The sequence below is a fragment of the Scylla paramamosain genome, chromosome 30 (assembly GCF_035594125.1).
Source record: "Scylla paramamosain isolate STU-SP2022 chromosome 30, ASM3559412v1, whole genome shotgun sequence".
NCBI classification, from domain to species: domain Eukaryota; kingdom Metazoa; phylum Arthropoda; class Malacostraca; order Decapoda; family Portunidae; genus Scylla; species Scylla paramamosain.
Window position 1 is genome coordinate 11,131,820 of NC_087180.1, and position 21,319 is coordinate 11,153,138.

At 41.9% G+C, this 21,319-nt stretch overlaps 1 protein-coding gene across 4 annotated transcripts in view; it reads right to left on the bottom strand.

Annotated features, from left to right (window-relative positions):
- The window catches only part of LOC135115838 (uncharacterized), a 48,234-nt gene extending 27,893 nt beyond the window's left edge, over positions 1-20,341 (bottom strand). Inside the window, exons 1-3 of one of the 4 annotated variants that reach the window (XM_064032839.1) lie at positions 19,835-20,331; positions 9,080-9,197; positions 650-822 (exon numbers count right to left, since the gene is read on the bottom strand). In XM_064032839.1, coding sequence (XP_063888909.1) covers positions 650-822; positions 9,080-9,164 — 258 coding nt within the window. In that variant the 5' untranslated portion in view covers positions 9,165-9,197; positions 19,835-20,331. Of the gene's footprint in view, positions 1-649; positions 823-957; positions 1,263-9,079; positions 9,198-19,834 lie in introns of those variants that run through there. The other 3 variants (XM_064032842.1, XM_064032841.1, XM_064032840.1) reach the window with 3 other exon arrangements.
- Positions 20,342-21,319: the final 978 nt, after the last annotated feature.

Below are 21,319 nucleotides of genomic sequence, written 5' to 3' on the forward strand. Positions count from 1 at the left end.
GTAAAGCTATTCTAGTGATGTAAACTGCTGAATCATGACGGCATACTACACAACAAAACACCTTTGTATATTTAATGTCCTTTCTTCATGTGGATATAACTTTGGCAAGTGTGCATGAATCGTGTGTTTTCATTCACTGTAAAATCTTACACAACTCAAGTAATGTGGAATACTGTTTGTGGCGCCACTCCTTTCTACAATAAATAAAAGGTGAGGAGCAGGCTGCCAGATATTTGAGGGGAATTACACACACACACACACACACACACATTTATATATATATATATATATATATATATATATATATATATATATATATATATATATATATATATATATATATATATATATATATATATATATATATATATACCCTTGAGCTAAACATAAGTAATTTCAAATTACTGACGAAATCTGTTCTGTTGAAGAAATCTACAAATGATTTAGCAATTTCACAAAGCCAGGCAGGTCTGTTGCTCATGGAGACTAAAGACTTTTGACAACTTATTGCGCAATCCATCGTTTGTGTCCTGAATGACAAAATCTACTATTATTATTGATTCCTTTTGTATGAACTAACTACATTCAAGATCAAAATAACATATAGATACCTGTATTACAAATAGAGAAATTAGAACACTCCACCTACTGCCTGCACGCTGAAGGTCTTGTTGTGGCCAGGCGACTCGCGGTCCGGAACTGTGGCCACTACAGTGCACACACCACAGCCTCCTTCCCGACACAGTGCCTTGGTGCCCGGGGCCTGCACTACGTATCGTATGTAGTCCACCAGGCGAGTCCATGGTGGCACATCTGGACCAACTGAGAGAGAGAGAGAGAGAGAGAGAGAGAGAGAGAGAGAGAGAGAGAGAGTTACATTTATCAATTTTTTCCTCAACCGATCACGCGACTAAGGCAGGGGAAAACTACAATGTTCTAACTGATAATCCAGCTTACTTCACCACTGTAGGAAATGAGCAAAGATCCTTGTATAGAACCTTTGTGGTTAAAGTGACGCAGTGCCTGCTGTGGGTGGTGATGGGAGTGAGGAGGTGCTGGCCGTCTGATTGGAGGATGAAGTGGCAAGGTTACCACTCATACACCAAGGTTGGATTTGTGACGAGGCATTGACAATGGATATTATAACACGCCGCATATAGGTATTTGAGCGAAATTCCTCCATTCAAATAAAGGAAACAGACATGAGACAGGAGGCAGCAGCAGCGCGTCTTCCTACCAGCGAAGTCACGTCTTGAAGGAAAATCATGGGTGCCTGACTTCACATAAACTAAAAGCTCGATACGTTCCGAACGAATTCGAGATATTCTGAAACCTCGAATAGTATATCAAAAGTTTCCTTTTAACATGTTCATTCTTAGTATTAACCTTGTGCTATCTGTGCTGGAGAATTTCATAAATTTCAGTCACTACACGCTCCCGAATATAACAATAAAAGTGTTGCTTGCTGTTGTTACTTCAAGCTGCAAAAATCCTTGAGATGCTATATGAATCTCTCTCTCTCTCTCTCTCTCTCTCTCTCTCTCTCTCTCTCTCTGCCACGTGATATTAGGCTTTAGAGCACTCATGTAGAATTAATTATGCGTGATATCTTATCAGTGTACACTTAAAAGTTATCTAATTATTTAACTTTTGTTTTAGTGTTTGTGCCTTGTCATGTAATAATCAATGGAAAAAAAAATCTTTTTACTACCATTTCTCCTTGAAACGTCGTTTATTTCTTTCGGTATTGTGGTTATTCGGCATAAATACCATTGTTAATAGGTATATATAACATATTAAGGAAACTATGTACTTTTTCGTAACTCAAACTATCAATTGTTTATTTTTCGTAGCTTAACATGGGAGATAGCATATGTTTTGGGTCTATCTGCTGATCGTGAGTTCTACCCAGAGTCGATAAGCCCCGTCCACTGGCTTCACTTGTCTTAATGAGAGCGGAGCGGAAGACCGTAGTATATATATATATATATATATATATATATATATATATATATATATATATATATATATATATATATATATATATATATATATATATTATATTACAGTATATTATAGCTCCATGGTTTGGGTATAACAATAAGAAAAGTAAGTACCCACGCAGAAAGTCATCATAATCATCATCATCCGCCTCTCAGTACAGAGCATGACAACAGCCTCCCTTACTCTTCTCCACTCATTCCTGTAACCTGAGGAACATCGTACACTGCGGTGTAATGACTTGCAGGTGGTAGGATGGGTTCGGCCACGTCGCGATAGCTAGAGCGTTTTTGCCAGGGGAATGTGCAAGGTGTAATAACTCTCAGAGAGCCTGTGTGGTGTTGCTATACCTATCTAATTTATCTTCGTTGATCACTTAAATAAAACTCTCCGCCTCTACAATTCAGTGTTCCACTAAAAAAAAAAAAAAAAAAAAAAAAAAAAAAATAGAGATAACTCAAATCGATTGGATGTCACTTTCACTCACCATGAAACACGATTTGTCAATTTTTCTGAAATCCTAATATATATATATATATATATATATATATATATATATATATATATATATATATATATATATATATATATATATATATATATATATATATATATATATATATATATATATATATATTTTTTTTTTTTTTTTGGAAAAAAAGTGAAAAAAAAACATACAAGATGTCTTTATGGCAAAATAAATCGATTTACAACGTCAATGACCGTCATAACAATGACCAAAACTATCATATTTTTACTGAACAATGTTTTCACCGTTTGTTTTCACGACACTTTATGAATCAAGAAACCCTGTTGTTTATATAGACACCTGCTGCAAAACTTAAATACACAAAAATAGAGACCAGTATTATGAAACACTGGGTTTTCCAAGTAACTATTTTCAGTTAGACCTAGAGATGATAGCTCGGGCACTCATGTGTGTGTTTTTCGATGATGATACATAATCCTTGTTAACCATTATCAAAATCATTAAAACACCTTAAAGAAGATCAGCTTCCACTACAATTTACTTTAAATACTGGAGACAAGACGACGAAATGTTTATACTACGTGTATAATATATATATATATATATATATATATATATATATATATATATATATATATATATATATATATATATATATATATATATATATATATATAAAGACAACTCTCTTCCTCCACACAAAAACTACAAGCACCTAATAACACATACACACACACACACACACACACACACACACACACACACACACACACACACACACACACACACACACACACCCTTCACTGAAAAATTCAAAATTATCATGGCGGCTCCTATACCAGCCTCGGAGTCCCCATCTGGGGAGGGGACCACAAATGTCCCCAGGTCGGACTACTCTTCTGATAACGACCCTAAGTGTCTTGACACCCCCCTCAACTTTTTCTTCATTAACTTCTGCAACAAAATCTAATTTTCAATCTGTAGAACACCACCTCTTCTTCTTCTAAACCTCATCTTCTTTTCCTCACTGAAACTCAGGTGTCTGAAGCAACTGACAGTAGCCCTTTTTCTGTTCCCTCCTACTTTCTCTATCCTCATTTTCAGTCCAAAGTTGGAAGTTGCGTTTATGTGCGCAACGACTTAACCTGCTCTCGTGCCCACGCTCTTGAATCTTTCGAGCTTTCCACCATCTGGCTACGGCAACAGAGTCACTCTCAAACTAAATTTATTTGTGCTGTATATCTCTCACCTAACTCCTCTGACTATAAGAAATTCTTTGACTACGTAACTTCCAAGGTGGAACACATTCTGACTCTCTTCCCTTTTGTAAAGATCTCTATTCTTGGAGACTTCAATGTTCACCTCCAGCTTTGGCTTTCCTCACCCTTCACTAACCATCCTGGTGAACTAGCCTTCAACTTTGCTGTCCTCCACGACCTAGACCAATTCGTGCAACACCCTACTCGTATTCCTGACCGTCTTGGAGATACTCCCAACATTCTTGACCTTTTCCTGACCTCTAATGCTTCTGCTTATGCTGTCACCCTCTCTTCTCCGTTGGGCTCCTCCGATCACAATCTCATGTCTGTATCTTGTCCTATCGCTCCAAACCCTCCTCAGGATTCCCCTAAGCGAAGGTGCCTCTGGCGTTCTGCCTCTGCTAGTTGGGGTACCTGAGGAGGTATTTTGCTGATTTTCCTTGGAATGACTACTGCTTCCGTGTCAGAGACCCGTCTCTGTGCCGAGCGCATAACAGAGGTGATAGTGTCTGACATGGAGGCGTACATTCCTCACTCTTTTCTCGATCTAAACCTTCCAAACCTTGGTTTAACACAGCTTGTTCTCGTGCTATACATGATAGAGAGGTGGCCCACAAAAGGTAATTAAGCCTTCCATCACTAGAATCTCATGCACTTTATATTTCTGCCCGGAACCATGCCAAGTCTGTTCTCCAACTAGCCAAAAACTCCTTCATTAACAGAAAGTGTCAAAATCTTTCAAGATCCAACTCCCCTCGTGACTTCTGGCATCTAGCCAAAAACATATCCAATAACTTTGCTTCTTCTTCTTTCCCTCCTTTATTTCAACCAGATGGCACTACTGCTATCACATCTATCTCTAAAGCTGAACTGTTCGCTCAAACCGTTGCTAAAAACTCTACCTTGAACAATTCAGGGCTTGTTCCTTCCTCTCCTCCACCGTCTGACTACTTCTTGCTACCTATTAAAATTTTTCGCAGTGATGTTTTCCATGCCCTCGCTGGCCTAAACCCTCAGAAGGCTTATAGTCCTGATGGGGTCCCTCCTATTGTTCCCCGGGACTGTGCCTCCGTGCTTGCACCTTGACTAGTCAAACTCTTTCGACTCTGTCTGTCAATATCTACCTTTCCTTCTTGCTGGAAGTTCGCCTACATTCAGCCAGTTCCTAAAAAGGGTGACCATTCTAATCCCTCAAACTACCGTCCTATTGCTTTAATTTCCTGCCTATCTAAAGTTCTTGAATCTATCCTCAACAGGAAGATTCTTAAACATCTATCACTTCACAGCCTTCTATCTGATCGCCAGTATGATTTCCGTCAAGGCCGTTCTACTGGTCATCTTCTGGCCTTTTCTTACTGAGTCTTGGTCATCCTCTTTTAGAGATTTTGTGAAACTTTTGCTGTTGCCTTGGATATATCAAAAGCTTTTGATAGAATTTGGCACAAAGCTTTGACTTCCAAACTACCCTCCTACGGCTTCTATCCTTCTCTCTGTAACTTCATCTCAAATTTCCTTTCTGACCTTTCTGTTGCTGCAGTGGTAGACGGTCGCTGTTCTCCTAAATCCGTGCTCCTCACGGTTCTGTCCTGTCATCCACTCTCTTCCTATTATTAATCAATGATCTTCTAAACTAAACTTCTTATCCTATCCACTCCTACGCTGATGATACCACCCTGCACTTTTCTACGTCTTTTCACAGACTTCCAACCCTTCAGGAAGTAAACAGTTCACGCAGGGAAGCCACAGAACACCTGACTTCTGATCTCTCTAAAATTTCTGATTGGGACAGAGCAAACATAGTATTGTTCAATGTCTCAAAAACTCAATTCCTCCATCTATCAACTCGACACAACCTTCCACACAACTATCCCCTCTTCTTCTGTGACACTTCTACACTGAACATCCTCGGTCTGTGCTTTACTGAGCTGCAGTATCTGAGCTGGAAGCTTCACATCTCATCTCTAGCTAAAACAGCTTCTATGGAGTTAGGTGTTCTGAGACGTCTCCGTCAGTTTTTCTCACTCCCCCAAGCTGCTAACTCTGTACAAGGGCCTTATCCGTCCATGTATGGAGTATGCTTCACATGTATGCGGGAGGAGGGTTCCACTCATACCGCTCTTCTAGCCAGGGTGGAATCAAAAGCTTTTCGTCTCATCAACTCCTCTTATCTTACTGACTGTCTTCAGCCTCTCTCTCATCGCAGCAATGTTGCATCTCTAGCTGTCTCCTACCGCTATTTTCATGCAAACTGCTCTTCTGATCTTGCTAATTGCATGCCTCCCCTCTTCCCACGGCCTCGCTGCACGGCGTCTTCTTTCTCTCACCCCCATTCTGTCCATCTCTCTAATGCAAGAGTTAACCAGTATTTTCAATCATTCATCCTTTTCTCTGGTAAATTCTAGAACTCCCTGCCTGCGTCTGTATTTCCACCTTCCTATGACTTGAATACCTTCAAGAGGGAGGTTTCAAGACACTTATCCTTCAAATTTTGAATACCGATTTGGACCCTTTTCTGGGACTGGCATCTCAGTGGGCTTTTTTTATTTATTTTTTTTTATTGGATTTTTGTTGCTCTTGGCAAGTGTCCTCCTACATAAAAAAAAAAAAAAAAAAAAAAAAAAAAAATATATATATATATATATATATATATATATATATATATAGAGAGAGAGAGAGAGAGAGAGAGAGAGAGAGAGAGAGAGAGAGAGAGAGAGAGAGAGAGAGAGAGAGAGAGAGAGAGAGAGAGAGAGAGAGAGAGAGAGAGAGAGAGAGAGGCGTGTCATGACAAAACTCCTAACATTTCAGTAGGCTTTTTTAGATAAAGCGTGACAACGTGATGTGATCACCATAGCACATACTTGCTGGCCTGCTCTGAGGACTGCGTCTCGCATTCTTCTCAACTTACGCTAGCGTGTTTGTATGAAAGTGAGGCACGTTGTATTGTTTGAGAGTCAAGGTGAGTATTGTGCACGAGGTTACTACAATAACTAAATTAAATTCCTTACCCGAAACAATATTTACTCTCTCTCTCTCTCTCTCTCTCTCTGAGCTTCAGGTAAAAAACACTGGGATAAGATATTAAATGAGTGATAAATTTTGGCATCTTATTTTGTCCGATGAAGCTGATTTCACGTGAGCATGCAAACATAGTATAACATTTCCATTATGAGCTTGACAAATATCGTCTAAAGCCATTAAGCGTGAAGAATAGTACGTAGTGATACATACACATCTATAATTTCCAAGAGCGGAGAAAAAAATGAAATAAAAAAAATAAAGCAAAAAGTATTTAAGAATAATAAAATAATAAAAAGACAAAATATATAAATAAAATGGAAAATAAACATGTAGACATCTCATCTCATATATATATATATATATATATATGAAAAAAAAAAAAAAAAAAAAAAAAAAAAAAATATATATATATATATATATATATATATATATATATATATATATATATATATATATATATATGACTGTAAATCTTTAAGAAAAAAGCTCTATAAATATATCTGGCCAGACCCGAAAAATGTACACAATACACAACAAGCCATTGTATCTCAAGAGAGAGAGAGAGAGAGAGAGAGATAGATAGATAGAGAGAGAGAGAGAGAGAGAGAGAGAGAGAGAGAGAGAGAGAGAGAGAGAGAGAGAGAGAGAGAGAGAGAGAGAGAGAGAGAGAGATTTTTGTTTTGATTAATTTATGGCACCTCAATGGTGTCATTCCAATATAGAAAGTAAGTATTTAACAATATTCTAATAGGCAGACGATCTAATATACAACAGTCAGCGGTACTAGGGAAGAATTAAAGAATATAAGTAGAGAAAACAAAACAAGTCGCGTAGGGCAATCCATTAACAACCACCAAGAACCGGACGAGGGCTTCACCTAGGTGTCGTGGTTCAGATGCTGACACACCTGTGCTAGCGCCAGTATGGCCAGTGCAGGCAGTAATGGTCCAGTGTGTTGTTGGGGAGTGACAAAGAGGGCAAGAGAAATGAGGCACGTCTTCCGCCTCGGCGACTTGCCACACTTGTCTGCAGCCCAAACGTAGCCTGGCAGCCACCACGGTATGTCTCCTGACCCGCAGACCCGCCGACGGTACTTGTAACGGTGGTGGCGGAACGCGTTCTGGTGCTGTATGGATATGATGTTAGGCCTCTGGTGATCCCATATCAAATTAAAAAACGGGAGAAAGGGACGTCAGCAACCACCAAATCCAGGGAAACGTGCAAGGAAGACATCCAGGTTGTCAGCCATCTAGAGGTAGCGGCACACATCAATAAGCGGGACTCAACGGGGCAGCAGACCTTCCAGCTCAGGGCAGTGGAGACAGTGGTGTTCCAGTGTGTGTTACATGAAGAGAAATGCGGCACGTCTGGCAGTCCTGCAACTTCCCACATTGGCCTGTAGCCAAGACGGATCCTGGCGGAGACCACATTGTGCCTTCTCACAATAATTCCTTTGCGGCGATACTTGTCGCAATGGTAGCGAAAGGAGTCATAATACCGGATGGTGACACTTTCTTCCCTCTGGAGATCACGGGCTTGATCGATGGAACGGAAGGCAGCAGCTCGAATGCAGGTCAGGGCACCTGCGAGTGAGGGCACCAAGCCATCCGCAAGTTGCAGGCTGCCTTAGCAAGGGCATCAACTCTCGTCACTGCCGGTAATATTAATATGGGATGGAATCCACACAAACTTGATATTAATGTTTCTGTCATGACCCAAGGCCAAGAAAGAAAGAACTCGTCTGATTATGGCAGTGCATTGTGGGTTGACACTTGACTGCCTTGAGAGCAGACAGAGTCACAGATGATTACTGTACTGAGACCACGCTGGCACAGAAGGCTGACTGCATCTAGGATACCACAAAGCTTGCAAAACGTGGAGGTAGAAGAGTTTGGAAGACGTCGACCCGCCCAGCCTCCAGGCAGAGCATCAGTATCAGGGGAGTAGAATGAAGTAGTAATGAAACAACAAATGTTATATTTTCAATAGCAGTCATAGCATTTATTTGCTAATCACGTAAAAAATATGAAATAACAAGTAAAAATAAACTGAAGAAAGGGTAAATCTACTAAATTACATTAGACTCACTCTAGACCAAATTTCATTTTGATCAAACTTCTTACTAACACTTCATTAATGCACACAACATTATCGCTGTTCTTTCTAACTTACCTTTGCGACGTACTACAATCTCCTGTCTCACGCAAATGTAATAATGAATTACATACCTTTAAAAAAAATCAGCTCCGTCTGCCAGAGTGAGATTGATTTAATTTTGAGATAATACCAAACAAAACGCTTCAATTCCTACCTGTATACGTTTCATTATTGATAATGAGTGAAATGCTATCCTGTACGGGGCTTGTGATGCCTGCTCTTCCTTGCTGGGGAGCCATTCTGATGACCCTTTTCAAGATCGACCGCTCTCACTGAAAAGGAAGAAGAATGCAGAGTTAACAAAAACTGTCAATGTACAAAGAGACAAGAATCAGCAGATCACTTTATGAGCCACCAGTTACTTTTGGGATGGGTCAAGCTGGGAGTGTATATCCCATCCTCCTGCCATGCTTCATGGGGATTGAATCTCCCCACGCCGAGGTGGACTTCAATGTTCCTGGCCATGATCAGATGACGTGGCATACTTCTTTCGTGCTAACGTCTAGCTAAGGAGGTTTCCACAGTCCCAATTATGGAAAATTCTTGATTTCGTGTCATGCGCAGCGCACTGACTCCGGTTTGGAGGACGTTTTTTTTATAATCCCTCTTGCTTCCCTGCACAGAGAACACCCATTGCTTCCCTGCACAGAGAACACCTCTTGCTTTCCTGCACAGATAACACCTCTTGCTTCCATGCACAGATAACACCCATTGCTTCCCTGCACAGAAAACACCTCTTGCTTCCCCGCACATATTTTACGTATTGTCAGTACCTGCAAGTAGTTATAGACAAAAATTAATGTTGCCGTGTCGTCTGTGGTATATTTCAGCTGAGTAAGAAATAGCACATTAAAAAGGGCATCCTTTCTTTTTTTTTTTTTTTTTTTCTTAATATGCAGTGTCTTAATGACTTTATAATCTAGCATTCAAAAAGTGTGAGACACACGGAGATTTAAACCTGGTTCTCTCTCTCTCTCTCTCTCTCTCTCTCTCTCTCTCTCTCTCTCTCTGCCAAAAGGTTAAATTTATCGTTCTTTTCGATCAGAGGTTGAAGATGGCGTTTGTTTGCTCTCATGGCACCCTCGGCCTCTTTAGAAATGGCCCTTTCTATGTTGTGAAGTGGCTTCACTCACTCAGAGTGCTCCACTTTCGGTTTATAACTACTCTGTATATCCACATGTGATGAAATTGATGGAGTTTTCTTAATAATAATGCGTCTGATGAGATAGGACGCAATTCGCTGCTGGGTAATTTATTTCTAATTTCTTTTTCAAATCTAATGATTATCACACACTTCATCCAGAGAGATGCTTTTCCTTATCAGACTTCGTTCTTCATAATTTCGTGTGAAGTCTCAAGAATGTAGGGATTAATCTATGATTTTTTATTTTTTTTCACCAAAATCCCTCCTTCACAATCTCATGTCAACAATAGCTTTAACAGTAAGGATTAATTTCTATAAACTCTCTTCTGTCAGAATTCCTTCTTTACTGTCTCGTGTCAAATCTAAAAAGGGTAGGGATTTATCTGTTCAAAAAATAAAAACAAAATTGGTAGCGTGGCAACACCACAAGACTTTCCGAGTGGCTGTTCTGTCATTTATGCATTCAAAAAAATTAATCAGGATCGGCTTAAGTGATCACAAACTCATTGGAAAATGTTCTGGTTTGTTGCCACAACACTGACGCAGTGTTATTACGTTGACGATTTAATGAGACTCACAATTAATAGGATAACGGTAGGTAAACAAAATTGGTTAATGTTGAATGAATGTCATGGAAACAGACATGTAGCTATACAGTGAATTCTCGTCTTATTGCCAGTCAGGTTATGTATGCTTATTACTCTAATGGTATGCAAGTCAATATTATGCAAAGGGTAAGTGTTAATTAAACAAAGACTGAAGAAAACTCTTCCACAAACGTGCTGCACACGTAACCCGACTGACAATAAACCGAGACTTCATTGTATTAAATACATAAATAACATGAACAACGCTGACCAGTTTTTATGTTTTATAAACTTGTTATTCTGTTAATTCCGACTCAGTAAAGCGCATACACGTTAATTCCGACTCTCAGTAAAGCGCTTACATATTACATGATAACTGCGTCAGTGCTGTGGCAACAAGCCGAATATTTTCCGATGATTGCGATCAGTTGAGCGGATCTTGATTCATTTACTTAATGCAGAAATTACTGGACAACCATTTTACGTTGTTATAACGTAAGACGTAAATTATCAATTAACAAGAATGAATGGAAGTTAAAAATACACACACAACCTGTGTGAATAATAAACAACATGCGTTGTAACAACAGGTCCAACTTGCACTGTATCTCACTTAATTGTTAACAACACGACGAAACAGTTGTCAGATATAATATAAATCAATACGAGAAGGAGTCATCATTATCTTAAGTAAAGATGGTTAACAAAGGGCGTGAGAGTGGGGACGAGTGAGTAAGAGAGGCATCAAGATGGGGGAGTGGGGAATGAGGGTGCGAGCCCTGTTGGGCTTTCATCACCAAGTACTCGGCTTAACCACAAACCTTTCCTGCTTACGTCTGTCACACACCTACGTAGACTGCTGTTGTATATACGTAATTCTTTTATTGAAGTCTACAGCATTAACTGTGTTGTTTAGTCTATTGTGTGAATTTTCTATTATTCTAGTGGGGAAACGTTCGTTCGTTCAGTTCTGCTATCAGATTTTCGTCCGAAATCCAACGGTATTCTCTTCGGAAAACTGACAGCAGAACTGATAGAGAAGCAACGTTCCCTCATTAAAAAAAAAAAAAAAAAAAAAAAAAAAAAAAAATATATATATATATATATATATATATATATATATATATATATAGAGAGAGAGAGAGAGAGAGAGAGAGAGAGAGAGAGAGAGAGAGAGAGAGAGAGAGAGAGAGAGAGAGAGAGAGAGAGAGAAAGTTAATGTTGATTTCATTAAAGATGCATACAAAATGTCCTCCTAAAGTATACGTACTTACCTCCCACCGTTATAATATCATTTATTGTAATAATCTATTTTGAAAATTTATTATTATTATTATTATTATTATTATTATTATTATTATTATTATCATTATTATTATTATTATTATTATTATTATTATTATCGTCATTATTATTATTATTATATTAATTAATTAATTATTTATTTATTTTTGCTACGCGCTTTGTAGAATAACCATGGGCACAAATATAAGGTTTTATTTTACTGCATTAAGAACACGTCAAGATCCCTAGGAATGAGTTAGTTTGGATCGAGATGTATTTTGGTGAGGCCCTAAGAATCTACCAAATATTTCTTAACATCCTAATATCAGCGTAGCTTCCCCTAAAGAATCGGACCACGGAGGTCAAACTTACTGCCCCTGCTGAAAACTAAGATTGGAATGAAATCCCCCTACTCTCCTGGTATCAACTAACCCGTCAACTTAACACAACCCTTCCGCTCCTGTCTGCGCTCCTTTATGTAGAGTTAGTCTAGCAAGCCTGGGCCTATGTTCATAAGAATGTGTAATGAGTGCAAAACTAGGGCACAGTTAACCTACCTTAATTAGGCTCACCAAGCACTCACCACAAGAACCCACTGATTAATTTAAACCTCCTGCTTAGGTTCACAGAAACCTGGGCCACAATTTAAAAATTTAATGATTGAATACATAATAAAGAAAACACAAATGAGTACATAATAAAGAAAACACAAATAAAATATGAGTGCTTAACACTCTTAGAGGCCACACTGCTGGCACTCCAAAATACCTGATCCCATGAGAAAATGGGTAAATCCACATACAAATAAACAGGAGAAATAAACACTTCACGCACCAACACAAGAAATGTTATATGCCACTGACACTGTCCCACCCTAACCAGTACCCCCAGGACCCTTACACCCTATAGGCCCAACCGCACACCGACCCAAGGCGCTGAAGGTACACCACTACCACTACCCTGAAGTACTGCAGCTCTTCCTCCATGCACGGCGGTACTAACACCATAGCAGCCAGGGACAGCAAGTTCCTCACTGCAGCCTCCTTAGTTCACAGTATCTGCTACGGTGCCACCTCACTGACGTCCCACAGCACACTGCCAAGACCAAACTCCTGCAAATCAAATGGCAAATCCACCACTACTCTGCACCCTGTCTCTCTCTCGCTCGCCTCTCCCGCCAAAATTCCCACAACAACAAACCTCCAGGGCCTTAAGACTCGTTTTGGCGGGACTCGCTGACTAGTCTGTGAGCCTCTCGCAGGCGCGCCCACTTCAACTTCTTACACTCACCCCCCCTGAACTTTGTGCATGCCCTCATGCACAATCCCCACAGCCAACACAAGACGAACCCGTTGCACCCCTTTCAGCAATCCTACTAGACCTCCTGAGTTGAGGGGCCTGAACCCCTTTAACCTGCTCTGAGCCTTCACCACTCTGTTCATCTGGCTCTTCACCAGGCCCTGGGGCATCCTCTCCCTCCTGCTCAACCACTGAGTCCACTTGTTCCTCTGAGTCCGGTTCTGGAAACCCAAAGCGCTTTAACACTTCTGTCATATCTGGCATTTCTACTTCTTCCTCCTCTGTTGGCCCTTCATTACTTGTCCCTGCTGGCACTTCATTACTTGTCCCTGCATGGCCCTCACTGCCATTCCAAGGACGCAAGTTACTGCGATGTAACACCTTACTACAGCCGGACTCACCTTCTGGTCTGACCCTATACACCCCACTCACCCCATCCAACACCTCCTCAACTTCCCACACCTCAGCTGCAAACTTAGGCTGAATCTTCCTCCTACCTAGTACTGCATTGTCCCTTAGCAACACTCTTTGTCCCACCCTCAATGGCTCTGCTTTTCCTTGCTCCTGACGCTTCCACCTATTGGTATTGTGGTAACTCTTGATGTTCAACTTAGCTGCTTTCCAAGCAGCCTCTTGTGTCTCTCTGAGCTTCCTAATCCACATGCTATGGTTAGTAGGCTCACTATCAGTTTCCTCACAGAACCTATCCAAAGGTAAATGGGGCTCCACACCAAACAACAAATAATGGGGTGAAAAACCAGTGACAGCATGGGGTGTGGTATTATAGATGGCAGTGAGGCTTGACAAGTGCCTAGGCCAATGCTCCCGCTGTTCCTGACCAAGGGTAACTAACATCCCATGTAAGGTGCGGTTAAACCTCTCACAGATCCCATTTCCTTGAGGGTGATACGGGGTGGTACGAGACTTGGCTACATGGTAATACTTGCATAGTTCCTGCACTAACTTTCCCTCAAAATTCCTACCCTGGTCACTATGTACCCTTTCTGGGCAACCAAAACGGTGAAAAATCTCCTCCACCAAGATCTTGGCTACTGTGCTTGCCTTTTGGTTTTTAGTAGGAAAGGCCAGGGCAAACTTGCTAAACACATCCGTCACCACCAATACATTTTCCTTGCCATCCCTGGCCGGATCCAGCAAAGTGAAGTCAACAGCCAACACTTCCCAGGGGCGGTTGGCTTCCAACGTACCCAACTTAGTCTTGGCCCGCACACCCTCCTCCTTCCCCATGACACAGACTTTGCACTTTGCCACATACAATTTGATGTCTTCATGTAGTCCTGGCCAAGCAAACCTATCCTTCACTAGTGACGTTGTTCTAGCAACCCCTTGATGACCCCACTGATCATGAGCGGCTTTAAGCACTTCTTGTCTCTGATTCACTGGCAACACCACTTTCCACTTCCTAGAATCTGTCTCCCTTCCACGCCAGTAGATCACCCCATGCCTCATAATGAGGGACCCTCTCACTCTCCACCATTGCCTAAACTCCTCTACTTGTAGCAACTGCCTTAGTTCTGCTGGCCTCACTCTACCAATCATTTGTCTCCACAACTTCCCTACAACTGGACAAGACTGTTGCATATCCCTAAGCTGCTCCTTACTGGCACCACGCCATACCTGCATCACAGCCACCCCTTTCACCGAGGTGTTAGGACTGGTTTCCCATATCTCCTTCTCTTCCTCCCCTCCCTCAATCAATTCCTGGGGCCTCCTCGACAATCCATCCGCGTTACCATTCTCCTTCCCTGGCCGGTATTTCACCTCAAAATCAAACCTTCCCAAGTCACCCAGCCACCTACTCTCCACTGCCCCAAGCTTGGCAGAGTTCAAATGTGCCAGTGGATTATTATCCGTCAGCACTATAAAATGTCCACCCACCAGATAGTGCTTAAACTGCTCTGTCACTGCCCACTTCAGAGCCAACAGCTCCAACTTCCTAGAGCTGTAATTGCTCATGTTCCGCTCTGACTTTCTGAGACCTCTACTTGCAAAAGCCACCGGATGCAACCTCCCATCATGCTCCTGAGATAAAACTGCTCCCAGTCCTTCAAAGCTAGCATCTGTCTCCACCACAAACTGCTTGCTGTAATCTGCACTTTTCAACACTGGAGCCTGACTTAACTTCTCTTTCAACAAGGCAAATGCTCTGGCCTCATCCTTCCCCCAATAATCACTCACTGCTGCCTTAGAATCACCACTCATCAAAGCATGCAACGGAGCAGCCACCTTCGCAAAATTTTTCACAAACCTTCTGTAAAAGGAGCAGAATGCGACAAATGCCCTGACCTCCCTAACAGTGCGCGGAACTGGCCACTCCTGTACAGCCCGTATTTTCTCTGGGTCTGTATTAATTCCCTCCTTAGAAATGATAAATCCAAGGTACCTAACCTGGGGCTTTAGTATGTGGCATTTGGAAGGTTTCAACTTCAGCCCATGTTTCCTCAAAAGCTTCAACATTCCCTCCAGTCTATCCAGATGCTCATCCACACTCCGAGCAAACACCAACAAATCATCCAGATACACCAAAAGAGTCACAAAAACCTGATCGCTAAACACATACTCCATAAACCTTTGGAATGTTGCTGGGCTATTGGATAACCCCATAGGACAGCGCACATATTGATAATGGCCAAATGGTGTTACAAAAGCAGTCTTGGGCCGGTCTTCTGCCCGCACAAGAATCTGATGATAACCTGCAGCTAAATCAAAAGAAGAAAAATACTGCGCCCCGGCTAATGCATCTAGTGTGTCTTGTACCCTTGGTAATGGGAAGGCATCTTTCACTGTCACCTCGTTCAGCCTTCGATAATCAACACAAAGTCGCAGCGAACCATCTTTCTTCCTCACCATCACTATTGGGGCTGCATATGGGCTCACACTCTCCTCTATCACTCCCTGTTCCAACAGTCCCTTTACATGAGCTTTAACCTCAGTGATACATGGGGGAGGAATATGTCTGTATGGAAGGCGAATGGGCACTGCACTATTGAGGTGAATTTCATGCTCCACTCCAGTAGCACATCCCAAATCCTGCTCGTTTTCAGCAAACACATCTCCGTACTCATGGATCAATCCATCCAGTCTCTCCAACTGTGCTGAATCAAGCTGACTCTCATCAACCTGCACCCCTAGTCTGTCCTTGAACTCCTTAACCACTGAAGGAGGTGCAGTCTGAGCTACTGTGTGTGTGTGAGCTCTTCCCACAGTAACCTCCCTTCCATGAGAAACTTTGGCTACCTTCCACTGTGGCCTGAATTGCACATCTGCTTGTCCCAGGTTACCCACTGACAGCCATCCTTCACCCTTAACCACTCTGGTATAACTGGGAAATATACACAAACCTTCAGGCACCCAGTAGCCCTCACCAGGCACTAAGGGCTCCAACACCACACTATCTACATCTACTTCCTGTAAACTTTCCACAAACACTCTCATTATTCTTCTGGTACCAGCCGGGATTACTAAATCCTGTTGCTGCTGAATTACAGCAAACCCCAGAGGCTGTTGTGTCACCCTCAATTTTGCCTCAATGGCACGGACACACCTGCCCCACTTCTCAGTTAGCCCCAGGTGCACGGCTCCCTTCAACACATTCATCCCAAACAACACTGGCAATGTAGTGCCCTGCACCACACCACTCTCCCCACCACCACCTTTCACAAAAAGTCCACAGTCTTTAACACTTTTTCCCTCAATTTCCACATTCACCTTCACATAACCCAAACAGGGAATTTCCCTCCCATTTGCATCTGTAATCCGAATGTCCATCCCATAGATCACAGCTTGCTTGGGGAGGAGGTGCTGTTTGTACCATTCCTCTGTCACCAGACTGACCTCAGCACCAGAATCAGCCATAGCACTTACAGGTATACCATTCACCAACGCATCTATCCTCAGAGTCTTTCCAAACAACTTAACTTTCCCTCTTTTTACATCATTCCGTTCCTCGGTCACATTAGTCACACTCCTTATCTGAGCTGTAGTGGGGGCCCTGTCGTCAGGCCTTGAGAGCTGGCCCCTTGTTCTCAAGGACTCCCGTTTCCCGCTGTCTTGGACACCAACTCCTTGAACCGTTCACACTGATATCCCAAGTGTCCATGTTGTCCACACAAGGAGCAAGATGGTGAAGAAAGGGTACTCCTCACAACTCTCTCTGGCTTTTTCCCACTCACTAACTCTGCTTCTTCCTTCACAATCCGCTCAGCCTCACTCACTTGGTCTGCTGCTCGCTGAACCATGTCCTCCCACTTCACAGGCTGGTGCTTTTCCCACCATTTTCCCAACTTCACTCCTACTTTTCTGTCTCTCAAATTCCTACAGAACCATGTAGTTAGCAGCCATTGCCGTTCTTTATCTCCCTTGTCTCTCACTTTGTACATTTTATCCACAATAACACCCAGAGAATCAGCAAATTCCCACACTCCTTCACCTGGCTGTTGAACCCGAGCATGCAGCTGTTTTTCTAAGTCTGTATAATTCAGTTCTGGTCCAAAAGCAGACCTCAAACAATCAAAAAGGTCAGACACAGTCTTCACAGTACTGTTGCGGACCCTTCGACGGGCTGGGCCTTCCAAGAACCCACACAGGTATGACACTCCCTCAGAGCCCTGTAATCCCAGCTGCTTTATTTTCTCTGTGGCATCCTCTACCCAGTCATCCAACTCACTGGCCCTCCGTACCCTTCCAGAGAATTTTCCAATAGTGGGCACAGGACGTGACCACACCATGTTTTGCATGTGCCCCATTTGGTCAAACTTATTACACAGTTGTGCCACTGCTTGGGATAACTGAGCATTGCTACTGATTAATTTATCAACTACCTCTGGGGTCACTTCCACCTCCCTGCTCTCCTCCTTGCACTCAACTTTAACCCCAGCTACACCTTGGCCATCAACATCACCCAAACACAACAAATCCTCCATTGTGCAGGAGTAGTGCCACACTAACACTTAAGTGGATTTTGCCAAAAGCACTGGACCCAAGCAGGAGTTTGAAACAATTTCCCCAAAAGGGCATAGAACTACGCTCTGCTACCAATTGTAATGAGTGCAAAACTAGGGCACAGTTAACCTACCTTAATTAGGCTCACCAAGCACTCACCACAAGAACCCACTGATTAATTTAAACCTCCTGCTTAGGTTCACAGAAACCTGGGCCACAATTTAAAAATTTAATGATTGAATACATAATAAAGAAAACACAAATGAGTACATAATAAAGAAAACACAAATAAAATATGAGTGCTTAACACTCTTAGAGGCCACACTGCTGGCACTCCAAAATACCTGATCCCATGAGAAAATGGGTAAATCCACATACAAATAAACAGGAGAAATAAACACTTCACGCACCAACACAAGAAATGTTATATGCCACTGACACTGTCCCACCCTAACCAGTACCCCCAGGACCCTCACACCCTATAGGCCCAACCGCACACCGACCCAAGGCGCTGAAGGTACACCACTACCACTACCCTGAAGTACTGCAGCTCTTCCTCCATGCACGGCGGTACTAACACCATAGCAGCCAGGGACAGCAAGTTCCTCACTGCAGCCTCCTTAGTTCACAGTATCTGCTACGGTGCCACCTCACTGACGTCCCACAGCACACTGCCAAGACCAAACTCCTGCAAATCAAATGGCAAATCCACCACTACTCTGCACCCTGTCTCTCTCTCGCTCGCCTCTCCCGCCAAAATTCCCACAACAACAAACCTCCAGGGCCTTAAGACTCGTTTTGGCGGGACTCGCTGACTAGTCTGTGAGCCTCTCGCAGGCGCGCCCACTTCAACTTCTTACAAATGTAAGGGAAACTGTATGCAAGACGCCTGCAAATCAATACATGACAGTCCCTGTATATAATATAAATCGACTTACATCCACTCACATACCTCCATGAATTTATCTAGTCTAAAGTTTCCTACACAGGGATTTGGCACAAATAGTCTGATTACTGAATATCTTCCACTCATTAACTACTAAGTGAAAACTAATTTCTTCCTTCATCTTTTGTTAGTCTATCAAACTTACTCTGATTACTAACCTATGAATTTTGTTTATATCTCTTAACTGGGTAACCGCCTACCGTAGCAACTGAATGACCGACATGGTGTCAGATGCGAAGTTTTGAAAAACAATTCATGAATCTTTAGAGAACGATGCTCCATGGATATGATAAAACAAAATCCTCACAGAATATACGCAAAGAAAATAATATATAAAAATACATGCATTAACACACACAAAAAAAGAAATAAATAAAAAAAAAAATAAATAAAAATAAAATAAATAAATAAATAAATAAAAATGAAAATAAATAAATAAATAAAAAATATGAATAACAAAATACATGAAAGATGAAGAAGAAAAAAAAAAAAAAAAAACACGCTTATGGGTCCCACGGCCCGGACTGGGATGTGGAAGGTTACCTATCGCAAAGAGATCAAGACGCGGCCACTACACCAAAAGAACAATATCTTTCTCTGTCACTAAAAGCTTTGCCGTTCACATACATACTTACGTGTTGCCGGTACACTCATACACATACACAAGTTCCGTGCTCAAACACTTACCTACCAACGCTGCTTGTCCAACCCCGACCAAGGCTGTGGTTACACTGTGGACTGCAAAGTGAGTGTGGAGCAGGGTTGCCAAGTCTCGTACTGTTGTCAAATTTGTTCAGATTTACTGCCAGGATAAGAATTTCAATGCCAAAATTTTACAAATCCTAATATTTCTTACGTATGAAACAGTTGGTCCTAACCTTTTCACTACCACGCCCCCACCCACATCTGTTGATAGAATTCCCTCGCACATTTTCAAGATAATTTTCAAGATAATAAAATTGACCCCAACATTTTCAAACTCACTCTGTTGCGAGCTTTCGTCTTCACTGCAGTTACATGGGAAAAATTTCTCTCCAAGACGGCATTGCTCACAGGTGTGGTCAAGCGCTGCAGAGCATAGTTTGGAAGTTTTTCATATGGCTTAGGATTTTCCACTTCACACTTCTTTATTGAGAAACAAAACTGGACTGGGTCATCTAGAAGGCTGTATTTTGATACATCGACCCAAGGATGGTAGAGAATTTTGCGATATTGCTCTTCACAAATTTCTAGCTTATCTTCCAGTAAGTGAAAGAAAGGCAAGTCTTTGAATGCAGGCCTGTTCAGGTGAGTGAGGATTCTACATGGTGACAACTTGCACAGACCATCAAAAAGTTTTTTTTTTTTTTTTTTTTTTCAGGCCGACGCAACTTCACTTGATCCACCAGTTCTATTAACATGCTCTGACAACGCTTCTGCATAGCTAAGACACGCTCATGCTCTGCATTTCCCTGACGTAGCAGTCGCTTGCACTCCACCATAAACTTGACCCCAAAGTTAACCTTCTCAAGTGGTAGTAACTATCCTTCAGCATTATAGATTCGTTGCCTCAGAGATTTGAAATGTGTGTCTAGCTCATAAAGAAGCGTCGATGGAGTGGCATTAGTTGACTGAAAGAGCGAGTTCACTCTCGAACTCGGTGACACTGGGAGAAGAGAATACAAAATAAAAGTAATTGCACTCATCACGTAACATATCACACAGAATGCGAGCTTTGTATCGTACATCATGTGAACCTTCCATACTAGCACAGTCAAAGTAGGTTTTCAACTCTAGCCACTTTATAAGTATGTTATAAATCACCTTACTCCTCACAAGCCATCTGGTTATAGAGAAGCTCGGGAATGGAAGGGGTGTGCCGTCTCTTTCTTCTCCAGTGTTCATCGCCTCAAACAAAATCTTGTAGTTCTCGCGTCTCAGGGTGCTTTTTCTGAATAATTTAGGGATTTCAAGGAACATGAACCCTAAGGATGATGGAGGTGTATCAAAACTCTTTTGTACGCAGAGCTAAGCTCTGCGTACAAAAGCATTCAAGGAACATGAACCCTAAGGATGATGGAGGTGTATCAAAACCCTTTTGTACGCAGAGCTAAGCTCTGCGTACACTTGCTTAATCTGAGACCAGAGAAAATTGTTTTCTCATGTTGCTCGCACCATCACTGGAGTACCCAA